This window comes from Rhineura floridana, chromosome 4, assembly GCF_030035675.1.
Source record: "Rhineura floridana isolate rRhiFlo1 chromosome 4, rRhiFlo1.hap2, whole genome shotgun sequence".
Lineage (NCBI taxonomy): Eukaryota > Metazoa > Chordata > Lepidosauria > Squamata > Rhineuridae > Rhineura > Rhineura floridana.
This window is the reverse complement of record NC_084483.1, coordinates 62,426,618-62,439,620: the sequence shown is the minus strand read 5'-3', so window position 1 is coordinate 62,439,620 and position 13,003 is coordinate 62,426,618. Positions and strand designations below refer to the sequence as shown.

General features: G+C 41.8%; 1 protein-coding gene across 1 annotated transcript in view; it reads left to right on the top strand.

Annotated features, from left to right (window-relative positions):
• Positions 1–13,003, top strand: part of IMPG1 (interphotoreceptor matrix proteoglycan 1) — a 111,001-nt gene that overhangs the window by 95,447 nt on the left and 2,551 nt on the right. The window contains 4 exon segments of the mRNA XM_061626070.1: positions 7,712–7,922; positions 9,822–9,988; positions 10,099–10,275; positions 10,510–10,620. Coding sequence (XP_061482054.1) covers positions 7,712–7,922; positions 9,822–9,988; positions 10,099–10,275; positions 10,510–10,620 — 666 coding nt within the window.

The following is a 13,003-nucleotide window of genomic DNA, read 5'->3' as shown; positions in this document are numbered from 1 at the left end:
GAACTCAAAAATATGCAAACAATCAAACACAGCCTCCCTCCCCCTCCCTCCTATCCCCTCCCTCTTGCCCTTCCCTCCCCATCCCCTTCCACTCCACTCCTCCCCCTCCCCTTCCTCCTCCCCCTCCCCATGGTCACTTTTACCTATCTTAAGCATGATTGCATGGGAGTAAATACCATGCAAATGATCAAACCTGTCCTCCCCTCCCCCTTTCTTTGCCCCCTCCAATCCACCCCTTCCCCTTCCCCCTCCTCACCCATGGTAAGTTTTAGTTATCCTAACTATGATTGCATAGGAGTAAATCCCATTGAACTCAATAAGCATGCAAATGATCAGACCTGCCTTTCCCCTCTTTTTCCTTTCGTCTCCCTTCCTCTTCCCCTCTCCTCTTCCTTCTTCCTCCTCCCCTGCCCACTCCAGCCCTCCTTCCCTTCCCCCCCGGTCAGTTTTACCTATCCTAAGCATGGTTGCCTGAGAGTAAATCCCACTGAACTAAATAAACATGCAAATGATCAAACCTGCCCTCCTCCCCTCCCCCTCCTGACTGCTCCCATCCCCCTCCTCCCCTCTGCCCTTCCTCCCCTCCCTCCTCCTCCCCTCCCCATCCCCTGTGGTCAGTTTCACCTATCCTAAGCATGATTGCAGGGGAGTAAATCCCACTGAACTCAATAAGCATGCAAATGATCAATCCATTCTCAGCAAACTTGCACATCATCCCATTTCTTACCTCCTGGGTTAAAAAGCAGAGAAATTCATTAGCAGGCAAAAAAAGTTGCGGTTTAAGAACCTACCTATAGCCCACAGATATTTCTATCAAACTTTAAAAAGCAGGGAAATTGGGCAGCTAGAGTGAATGCACCAGGGGATCAGGAGACTTGACCTCTTCTCTGAGATATTGGACTGCCCTACAAATTTGTCAAAATGCAAACACAATTTGGGTTGGTCTCTCACAGTCCAATCCACTTGCTGTGTAGCTTGGAAGAATTTGGGAACATGTGCCTCTGAGCATATGGTGAGTGGTGGCAAAATCTGCAATCAGCCCAAATAACAGAAAGAAGACATGAGCTGTGCTGATCTTGTTTTATCAGGGAGGAAGCAACATTATTAAGACAGTTAATATAGTTCAGATGTTCACTTTAAATATGTCTAATTTACTTTGCAATTTTAGTGAAGTTTCTATAGGAAATCATTTTCTTTTGCTTCTATTTCTGTGAATATGTGAAGTACAGCAACACTTTGCAAAATTTACTTTAAAAAACTCCAAAAATAATTGTGGAATAATGGCACTGACTATTCTGCAGAATAGTCTCCAGTGGACCTCAGGAGTGTCTCAATTTGCACAAGATAAAACAGTGGGAGGTGAAATATATTCTAGCAAAATTCTAGGTGTGCTCTATGTTTTTAATTGACTGTGCCCACCTTGCCTTAAATGAAGTGGTATAAACACAGCAGGCTGAAAACATGCATCCTCTTTTTTCCAATAGCTAGAGTCATTGCTGAAGTAGCAACATATTGTAATCAGTCTGATTTTACATCAAACTGCAGTTTGCGTTTGCATTTTGACAAATTTGTAGGGCAGTACAATATCTCAAAGAGGAGATCATGTCTCCTGCTCCACATGTGCATTCACTATATCTGCCCAATTTCCCTGCTTTTTAAAGTTTGATAGAAGTATATGTGGGCTATAGGTATGTTCTTAAACCTCAAGGTTTTGCCTATTTGTGAATACAGACTAAAATGGCCCTGGGCTTTTGTGCTTTGTATTTTTTTAAAAATTCACATTTGCAAAGGGAAAGGGGGTATTTCTTTACTTACTCTATTAACAAAACCCAACTTCCACTTCAATGGTTTTTCTGAAACTATACCGCTACCAACATTTAATGGTATTTATACCCTTTGAACCCTTAACTTCCCAACAACCGTGGTAACTGTGGGATATAGGTGTTGTACAATGCCACTCAGATGTATGGTTACTATATTTAACAAACATACTAATCTTTATTTATTACAAAACTATGTAGTGCATGAGTTTATGTGGTTACTTTAACGTTGTATTGTCTCTTTAAATTGTATACACTTTGCTAGCTGGTTCCTGTCACTTCAAAGGCCAACAGCTTAGTTTGCACTACTATTACTAAACCAAGACAGTTTTGAGGAAGCCACAGTTAGCAACCCTATTCAAACACTTTTGCCAGATTGCCCTTATATTTACTCCATTCCAATTAAGCCTCACCGACATGATAACTAGGACTTTTGTTGAAGTTTCTCTTTCAGTCCCTACTGAAGCACAGCTGTGTTTCTGCTGTCCTGTGCTGGAATCTTCCTCTGACTCTCTTACCAGACATCAGAGTCTCTCACTTCTTCTCCCTCAGCACTGTAGACTGGTTGTCCCCTCATCTCTCCAGCCTACACTAAGTGATTCAGCTACACCATCAAGTCTTCAGCCACCAAGCCACTCTTCCTTCTCCTTAGGCCTTCTACTTCCTCAATCCTCCTCCTCTGCTGTTGTCTTCTCACTGTCCACCACAAACACCAAGCACCAACCAACATGGACTGATCCTGACTGAATAGCACTGAGCCATATATTCACTTATTCTGCCCTCAGCCAATCAGAGTCTAACCAAGAATTCTGAATCTACAACCACTATGCAGACCTTTTATCCTTCTTTTGCATATTGAGAGTTCTATCTCCAACCTCTCCTCAGCTGTCAAGTCAAGGTCCCCCAGGGACAGTTAAACCAACCTTCACCAGACCAGACAGAAGACTTCCCCATCAAACACAATGTAGATTATAGCACAAATAGCAGAGTACATTACATATATTCATATATTCTAGATATTCTAAATGACTATTCCCTAGATCAGTTGGTCATGGAACCGACCAGAGGGACGGCAACCCTGGACTTAATCCTCAGTGGGGACCCGGACCTGGTGCGAGATGTAAGTGTTGTTGAACCGATTGGGAGCAGTGACCACAGTGCTATTAAATTAAACATACATGTAACTGGCCAATTGCCAAGAAAATCCAACACGGTCACATTTGACTTCAAAAGAGGAAACTTCACAAAAATGAGGGGATTGGTAAAAAGAAAGCTGAAAAACAAAGTCCAGAGGGTCACATCACTCAAAAATGCTTGGAAGTTGTTTAAAAACACTATATTAGAAGCTCAACTGGAGTGCATACCGCAGATCAGAAAAGGTACCGCCAGGGCCAAGAAGATGCCAGCATGGTTAACGAGCAAAGTCAAGGAAGCTCTTAGAGGCAAAAAGTCTTCCTTCAGAAAATGGAAGTCTTGTCCGAATGAAGAAAATAAAAAAGAACACAAACTCTGGCAAAAGAAATGCAAGAAGACAATAAGGGATGCTAAAAAAGAATTAGAGGAGCACATTGCTAAGAACATAAAAACCAACAACAACAAATTATATAAATACATTCAAAGCAGGAGACCATCTAGGGAGACAATTGGACCCTTGGATGATAAGGGAGTCAAAGGTGTACTAAAGAATGATAAGGAGATTGCAGAGAAGCTAAATGAATTCTTTGCATCTGTCTTCACAGTGGAAGATATAGGGCAGATCCCTGAACCTGAACTAACATTTGCAGGAAGGGATTCTGAGGAACTAAGACAAATAGTGGTAACGAGAGAGGAAGTTCTAAGCTTAATGGACAATATAAAAACTGACAAATCACCGGGCCCAGATGGCATCCACCCGAGAGTTCTCAAAGAACTCAAAGGTGAAATTGCTGATCTGCTAACTAAAATATGTAACTTGTCCCTCGGGTCCTCCTCCGTGCCTGAGGACTGGAAAGTGGCAAATGTAACACCAATCTTCAAAAAGGGATCCAGAGGGGATCCCGGAAATTACAGGCCAGTTAGCTTAACTTCTGTCCCTGGAAAACTGGTAGAAAGTATTATTAAAGCTAGATTAACCAAGCACATAGAAGAACAAGCCTTGCTGAAGCAGAGAAAGCATGGCTTCTGCAAGGGAAAGTCCTGTCTCAGTAACCTATTAGAATTCTTTGAGAGTGTCAACAAGCATATAGATAGAGGTGATCCAGTGGACATAGTGTACTTAGACTTTCAAAAAGCGTTTGACAAGGTACCTCACCAAAGGCTTCTGAGGAAGCTTAGCAGTCATGGAATAAGAGGAGAGGTCCTCTTGTGGCTAAGGAATTGGTTAAGAAGCAGAAAGCAGAGAGTAGGAATAAACGGACAGTTCTCCCAATGGAGGGCTGTAGAAAGTGGAGTCCCTCAAGGATCGGTATTGGGACCTGTACTTTTCAACTTGTTCATTAATGACCTAGAATTAGGAGTGAGCAGTGAAGTGGCCAAGTTTGCTGACGACACTAAATTGTTCAGGGTTGTTAAAACAAAAAGGGATTGCGAAGAGCTCCAAAAAGACCTCTCCAAACTGAGTGAATGGGCGGAAAAATGGCAAATGCAATTCAATATAAACAAGTGTAAAATTATGCATATTGGAGCAAAAAATCTTAATTTCACATATACGCTCATGGGGTCTGAACTGGCGGTGACCGACCAGGAGAGAGACCTCGGGGTTGTAGTGGACAGCACGATGAAAATGTCGACCCAGTGTGCGGCAGCTGTGAAAAAGGCAAATTCCATGCTAGCAATAATTAGGAAAGGTATTGAAAATAAAACAGCCGATATCATAATGCCGTTGTATAAATCTATGGTGCGGCCGCATTTGGAATACTGTGTACAGTTCTGGTCGCCTCATCTCAAAAAGGATATTATAGAGTTGGAAAAGGTTCAGAAGAGGGCAACCAGAATGATCAAGGGGATGGAGCGACTCCCTTATGAGGAAAGGTTGCAGCATTTGAGGCTTTTTAGTTTAGAGAAAAGGCGGGTCAGAGTAGACATGATAGAAGTGTATAAAATTATGCATGGCATTGAGAAAGTGGATAGAGAAAAGTTCTTCTCCCTCTCTCATAATACTAGGACATTCAAAGAAGCTGAATGTTGGAAGATTCAGGACAGACAAAAGGAAGTACTTCTTTACTCAGCGCATAGTTAAACTATGGAATTTGCTCCCACAAGATGCAGTAATGGCCACCAGCTTGGATGGCTTTAAAAGAAGATTAGACAAATTCATGGAGGACAGGGCTATCAATGGCTACTAGCCATGATGGCTGTGCTGTGCCACCCTAGTCAGAGGCAGCATGCTTCTGAAAACCAGTTGCCGGAAGCCTCAGGAGGGGAGAGTGTTCTTGCACTCGGGTCCTGCTTGCGGGCTTCCCCCAGGCACCTGGTTGGCCACTGTGAGAACAGGATGCTGGACTAGATGGGCCACTGGCCTGATCCAGCAGGCTCTTCTTATGTTCTTATGGTGCCCAGAATTAAGAAAATAGTCCAAATGAATTCTTGCCAGCACTGAGTTTAGAATTCAGTCTAAACTAGCACTGGGTATTGTGCTATATAATGTTTTTAAATTTTGCCTTCATTTATAGTTCACTGTAACCCCTTCATTTTGAGGGAGTGCTACTGATGTCAAGTCACCAGCACCCCTCCATCTTTCATTTGGTTCTCTCTCATTAATGTCTTTCCATTTATTCTCGATGTCTCCATGAACGGTGTCAGATGTATATTAGTTCCAGGAAAAAGGATCTATCTGTAAGTAAACTACAACCAACTTGCATTTTACTCTATGATAACATTACTAGAGAATTCGATGTGCTATTTTGACAGACAGCGTGGAGCCCATTGCAATACCCCAAAGGCATTGTGTTATGGCATGTCAAAACTTCTAGAACAGCTTTTCGGGGTTTCGAATTTTGTTTTGAGAAATGGTTATGAATCTTCCCCATGCCCCTTTCCGGTTAATGCTGCTTCTTTCATTAGACGGATACAGATTTTAGGCAGTACTAACAAGAACATGCACATTCAAGAATACAATTACTAGAACAAAGGTAACAAGAATATGAAACTGAAGCTGGTTTGTTGCTGTTTGAGTTTTGTTTTACAGAAAAAAGGAGTGAAACCTTGTTACATACCTGTCGAGCGGCAGCTCTCTCAGGAGGATCAAGGAGGGGAGCTGGATGAGAGTCAGAGCTGGCTGCTAGGGCAAGGGGAAGAATCAGACGGTGTTGTGACTTTCGAGGATGAGGTGGGAGGGGGGGTGTTTGACACTGTGCCAGTTCCCATGGACAGTTCTCCCATCAAAGAAGACCACGCTCAGCTTCCAGATGCCCCCATAGAGCTGTTGGGGGATGTCTTGGCGCATGCGCCTACTCCACCCCCCTCGGGCTCCCGCCTTGGCACGTCAAGCGCTTCCCCACCTCTTGAAGTCAAGTCGGCACCTATCGAGGCTGTATTGCCGGATGAGCCAGCGGAGGCATGCCCCTTTTCACCCTGCGCCAGACGCTGGGAGAAGCGCTTTGGTCAGAGGGAGGTTATTTGAAGGAGTCAGAGATTATCAGCGAAGACCTTTCCTACTTAAGCCTGCTCCCCCCTGACTGGGGTGCTAACTCAACTTCCTTCACACGCTGCAGAGTTTACTTAGGTAGCCTAGTTAGGGATTGCAGTGAGCTAGCATAGTGTGCCTATGAAAAGTATTGCCTTCGATGTTACTTTAATAAAACAGGAATAGATTCCATCCTTGTCTCCATCTCGTGAGTCTCGCTCTGGGCAGGACAGCGCCTCAGGAGCAAATGCTACCTGTCATATTCAGTATGTGTGCAGGTCAAATACAATGGTACATTAGCTGTGCCTTTAAGTGCAGGGTTTTAAAAACCCAAATTGCCAGAGTGGGGGACAGATCTAGATGAGGAGCCTTGCAAGGAGGGTAGAGGGGTTTTAATCTTTTGCTGCTTGTCTCTGTAATTTGCATAGGGCAAAAATTCCCATTGAAACAAATAGGAGTTCCCCTACCCCACAATGCATATTGTCAGCGCAGGGGGTCCAATTTGGATTGGGACCACAGCAGTTGTTAAAGCCTCCTACTCCCAACACAAGGATCCAGATCAGGGTGCCCATGTTGGCAATTTAGATGGAAGAAAGCTTGCTCTTAAGGGCACAGATATGCAAGCAAATGAATGGTCTAGCTTGGCCCTGAGTCTGGCACAACTAGAATGGAACTGCCTGTTACAAAGATGTTCAAAACATGTTCAGTTTGTCACTGAAAATAGGAAATCTATGCTGAGTTCTTTCTTTGCTGTAGACAGTCCTCATGCAATTTCTCCTCATCAACATATATTTCTCCATCACATTTCAAATCATTGGCTAAAAGAAGCAGGAAAAATCTTGTTTGTAATGACATCAGAACGTGGGGTGAGTTATATAAAGACATTACGGAGGGAGAAACTAAATACAGGACTCCTGTTTCCAACGGCAGCTGATCTTATGTGTAATGAGCAGCTCCATTCTTAGTTCACCCAAAGAAGTATACTTCTGTCACATGCAGGAAAACACAAGTAGAAAGAAAACCAGGTTGCTGAAGAAAGGAATACACGAGTACAGGTTTTAAAAAGCAAAATGAAGGGATTCTGCTACTTCTAGGATATATATATATATATATAATTTGATTTATATCCCACCCTTCCTCCCAGCAGGAGCCCATATGTTGATGATGGACATGAGTATGTAGTTGTAGTGAGCTTTTATTGCCCTCCTAAGCCACTGCAAGTTTTTGACAAGTACATGTGGCACTGTCAGTGGACCCATTTTAGAATGATTTTCCTCTCCTTTTACAGCTGATCAAGCGGACCCTTGCAAGTTCATGGGATGTGATGAATTTTCACAGTGCATTAAGAATGACTGGACAAAAGAGGCTGATTGCGTTTGTAAACCTGGTTATGTAAGAAGAGATGGACTGCCGTGCCGTAGCCTTTGTGAGACTGAGCCTCACCTGTGTGTTAATGGTGGCATATGTGAATTGGTTCCCGGAAGAGGAGCAGTCTGTAGGTATGTAAAGAATTGTCTATATGATTATATCAATGCTACTGTAGGATTTGAAAGAGACTATGGCATCTCTTGCAACACCCAAGCCGCATTACATGATAAACTACAGCCATTATTTTGGGTTAGTCAATGACTAGGAAGGGAGCATAGGTCAATAGCAGAAGATATGCTTTCCATGCAGAAAGTTCCAGATTCACACCCTAATATCACCAGTTAAAAGCTCTCAGGTTGCAGAACTTCAAAGTTCCCAGGAGAGCCACTGCTTGTCAGAGCAACAACATTGGCCTAATAGGCCAATGTTATGTTGTGTTTCAATGTTCAATATTAACGTTTTGCTTTTACATTGTTTACTTCCCACCTCCGCCCCCCCCCATGTTGGCCATATGCCAGAATCCACTTTACTCAGCCTAGCAGAAGATGACAGAAAGGCTTTTACCAAATCTTTTGTTTTGTCATACTTTTAAAATTGCATGCCCTTGTAAGCTGTATAGTGGATCAGATGTTTTGTTTAGATTTAGCTCATTTTAAGAATATGTAAGATGAATAATGTCATCCAAGAGTTCCCACATAACATATTTGATACTGACAGGAAATCCTTGGTCACCTCATATACAATTGTTTTCACACCTGTTATGGAGAGAGAAATGCACACAGTCTCTATACTATAATGCTTGGAGATGGACCTTTCCTTCCCCCCAACCCTTGTGAACAAGACGTTTTCCTTATAGGACCTTCCATCATTCCAAGTGAGCACATGGCATTTCATGAGGTAAGTATCTGAGACATTACCATTCTTGTGGTGGGAGACAGGCCTGTTCCTGTTTCCATATAGGAAATTAACCTGAATGAAAACATTTTTGCTTGACAGCCATTTACAAGAAATTACTAGTGACTGCTGTGATTATTTATTATTAATAGCAATAATATTGCTGGTATTATTTAGTTACAGTATTTATATGGCACCGTGTAACAGGGTGGTTTACAAGAAGAAATCAAGTAATGTAAAAGTTAATATCAGTAGGTGATATCCCATGTTGTTAGCCTATATTTGGAATGGACTTCTACATGCGTAGGCCTTCCCCTTCACTCTTCTGCCCCATGTGCCCCCCAAATCTACTCTGGATGATTGTGGGACCCCCAGAGCAAATTTGGATGGTGTGGGGGATGCAGAGAGAAAGCAACGAAGGAGAAGTTACATTGCATCTACTCATACAACATTGGGGGGTTGACCAATGAAAAAGTATAAATACAGTATAAAAACAGACATAGAGCATAAAAGCACCTTAAAGCCAAAACAGATCAAAAGGCCTAGGACAGGAGGACCTGTGGCCCTTCATATGTCATCAGGCAACTCCCAACTCCCATCATGCCTTGTTGTTGGCCATGCAGGCTGGGGATTATGAGAGCTGGAGTTCCCCACCTCTGGCCAAGAAAAATAATAAAAGGGTCCTTTTATGTGAATCAACCCTGAGTAGAGCAATATGCAGGAGAGTTCTGAATCATGAAGTTCTGAAGAACTCAGTGTGACTTTGGGTTGCTGCTAGGTGATCTCATGTTTTAGGAAAAGAATATACTGCTTATCCATACTTTGTTCTGCAAACGGGCTCTTCTGAAATCACACAGAGCTCTGCACTTTCAAAGAATAATTCAAAAGCTCTAGGGCTTTAGAGAGGAGTAGCTGGCAGTTTCCCCCTCCTTTTAGGGGTACGTTAAGAGCACACTATGTGCATGCCTCAAAGAGCAGGCAAATGCCTTCCCACATAGTTCCTTTTAACAAGTGAGAGCCTACTCATCTGCAGGATTTCTGCTGAGCTCATGGATACACGTAGGAATTTGGGGGTGTTTTCTCCTCCATGCCTTTCATCTTTCTTTGACATAAACTGCTTTGCTTCCATATTTTAGATGCCCAGTACATAGAAACAGAGGACAGCATTGTGCAAAATACACTCCAGCATCTGCCCGGTCCTACATCTCCAGAGCTTTGATGCTTGGCTTATGCCTTATTTTTCTTCTCATCACTTTAATAGTTAACTTACAAAGAAAATGCAGTATCAAGCCTAAAATGGAGGAAGCAGCTGAACGCTTCATGTTCATCCCCCCCCACTCCCCAAATTTTTTGGACCTTTAAGTCTACAAACAGGAAGTCTTATCCCAAACAAACATGTTTTACCTTATAGAAGTCCTCCTCTCAGCCAGTGCAGCACAGAGAATGCTGTAAGAATTAATCCTGCCTTTGACCATGATGAACCCATCAGTTTTTGTCATGTGCCATGTAGCATACGTGGTTGTATCAGTTCTTCAGAAATCAGTGATCAAGGAACATTACAAAAACATGAACACAGAACAGAGTATGGAGGTAAAATGCATGCAAATACTCATTCCTCTTCAAAATGTCTTTTCTGAGTTTTATGGTCGCCCTTATTAACAATCAACTTGGCAACTCGACCAACTTGCTTTCAGGACTAAAAAATACTAACCCTCACTGTCCGTAGCAGCTTCAGACCAGGACATTCTTGTTAGTGAAGATCATCCAATAGCAGTTCTGCACAGTATGTCTGCTCTAGCTTCTTGGATTTGATTGTTTGTATAGCAAGCAGCAAACATGCGTATCCTTGTCTTCCTCATAGGCCACCACATACAAAGATTGACAAGTTAGTATCTGAAGGCCTAAATTCTAGGCAACAGCCAGAAGATAGCAAAGGTTTGTGATTTTTATTTTTGTAAATTGTCATATGTAATCTTGCCATTGTCTGGAACCATCCCCCAAGTTCATATACCTTTGAGAGTCAGAAGAAACGTTCTTGCCACTGCTATATTTTAGCCTTTAAAAAAATGCTGTCTCTTAGCCTAACAATCATCAACAATGTTGTTAAAACAAAACTGAGCGCTAGAAAGGCCTGATGCAACGTTAACAACTAAAGGAGAGGACCTCAAGAGAGTAAACTGGGTTCTAGAGCGAAGCAAAAATGCGTCCCAGAATTCTCCACCTGATTTGTGAGGGGGATTTTTCCAGATGTTTTCTAGGTGGGATGGAATTCTCCACAGGTTTTTTTTGGGGGGGGGGTATGAGAGAGTCTGGAAAGAATTCTCAGAAAATTCTGTTGAGAAATGTTAGTTCAGTTAATGGTGAGTATAATATGAACGTTTCATTTATACCAACAAAGGAAACAATGGAGAAAGATAGTCCTGGAAGGAGGAGGGCCAATCCCTTTGTTGCCTTCACAAAAATTTAATATCAAAACTGGATCCATAGCTGTGCCCAGCATTCTTCACTCTGTTAGTGGCCAATAGAGGAGGGTTGTTGCTAAATATTTTTGGTGGGGATGGAAATCTCCAACAGTTCAGGGGGAGCCAAAAGAAGAAAAATTCTCAGAACAGAATTCAATAGAAAGTTATTTTCTGATCATTTTAACCAACAAGATATCTCAATAGAAGCCTAAAAGTGTAGAGAAAAGTCATCACTCCATAGATTAATGGAATTTGAGGAAAACTTCTAATTATCTTCAGAATCAATGTTGGCCACATTGTTGGCACTTTGTGTTTACAGATGTTCACCAAGAGGACCACTGGTAATATTCATGTTCACTCACCATGATAAACGGAGTCTTTGGGAGAGGCAGGGCAACGACAAAGCTTCAGAAGGCTATCAATATTTTTTCCACAAAAGTGAACACTTTAACTGAAGTTTATCTCTGCTTAAGAAAAGGTGACTGTATCTAGCTTTCCTCAGAACCGTTGACCATCATAATATCCATATTTTGAATGCAGTGCTAAATGTATTTAATAACTGTGCAGTGTTTATATGATAAATATTTTTGTTAGTTTTAAGTTTAGATCTGGATGCAGAAGTCTATGCAGAAAATCTTATCAGTGGTATTTTATCCCAGAATAAAAGGGGGTGACAGATGTTAGCTCTTGGGGCAATTGTCAGTAACATGGTCCTATTTTTAGTGTGATTACTGGAGAATCATATTGAAAGCTTACAATTGGGTTTTGACAGTGCTTAGTTTTCAGCCCTAAACACCACCACCAATGATGCCCTGTTGCAGATTTGAAATAAAATAAGAACTGTCACTTATCTTTAACAAATTGCCCTACGTTCTTTTGAGAATCAGCCTGTAAATGTTTGGCTGTACATAGGAAGCAATATATTTGCTATCATATACTTGCAATAGATTATACAGTAATTTTTTTAGAGTACAGACACCAAATCACTAACATAGCGATCAGTTACTGTACAAGACTTCTCAACTAGCAACATGCGGGCACATCTAGTATGTTGTTTTTCTAAAAATCAACTAACTAACCTGCACTCCTGTGCAGGGCCATTTGTACAAATTGAATTGATACTGCAGATTTGTTTAAATTGAATAATTGGTATTGCACAACCTTTACTAAACACTGCACAATTGGAAATAATCCTCCTTAATGTCATTAAAAGCAAAGTGCTTCAGATGTTTGAAGCAAGTGGGGGTTGGGAAGAAGGAGACTCAGAGAGGGGGCAGTGCATGCATAACCCCACCAGGAATATGCTGAAGCCTCAGCTTCAAATATTCTAAAGAAACAACGTAAGAAGAAACACAGATCATGGGCACTTCCCTCCCCTACTCCCCCCTCCCGATGTACAGAACATCCAGCCACAATTATTTTAAAGCAGATGTGCTTTGGAGCAGAGCACTAAAAGCTTGCCTCCTTTCCTATTGAACAGTAGGTGTGTTACTTTATTTATGCTCTGGGTTTGATCATACTAATCTGAACCATCTCTTTCAATGTGTGCATTTCAGCATTATGGCTTATATCAGCAATGAAATAGTTAATTGCTTCTCATAACGTTTTACTCACAGCTAATAAGTGTAAAAGTTGAGCTAACTAATCTTCATCTATTTATTCTATGCTGTCAAGAAAACTGCCTGCCATGTTATATTCTCATATGACTTGTAGATGATGCATTGGAGGTAGTGACCTCCTCAAGGTAAAAAAAAAAAGTTGAGCTTATAGTCAAGTGTAACATTATTCATGTATAAACAGAGATCACATCTTGAAACTAGTGAGGAAGCCTACATGAACACCAGGGTACCATTTCA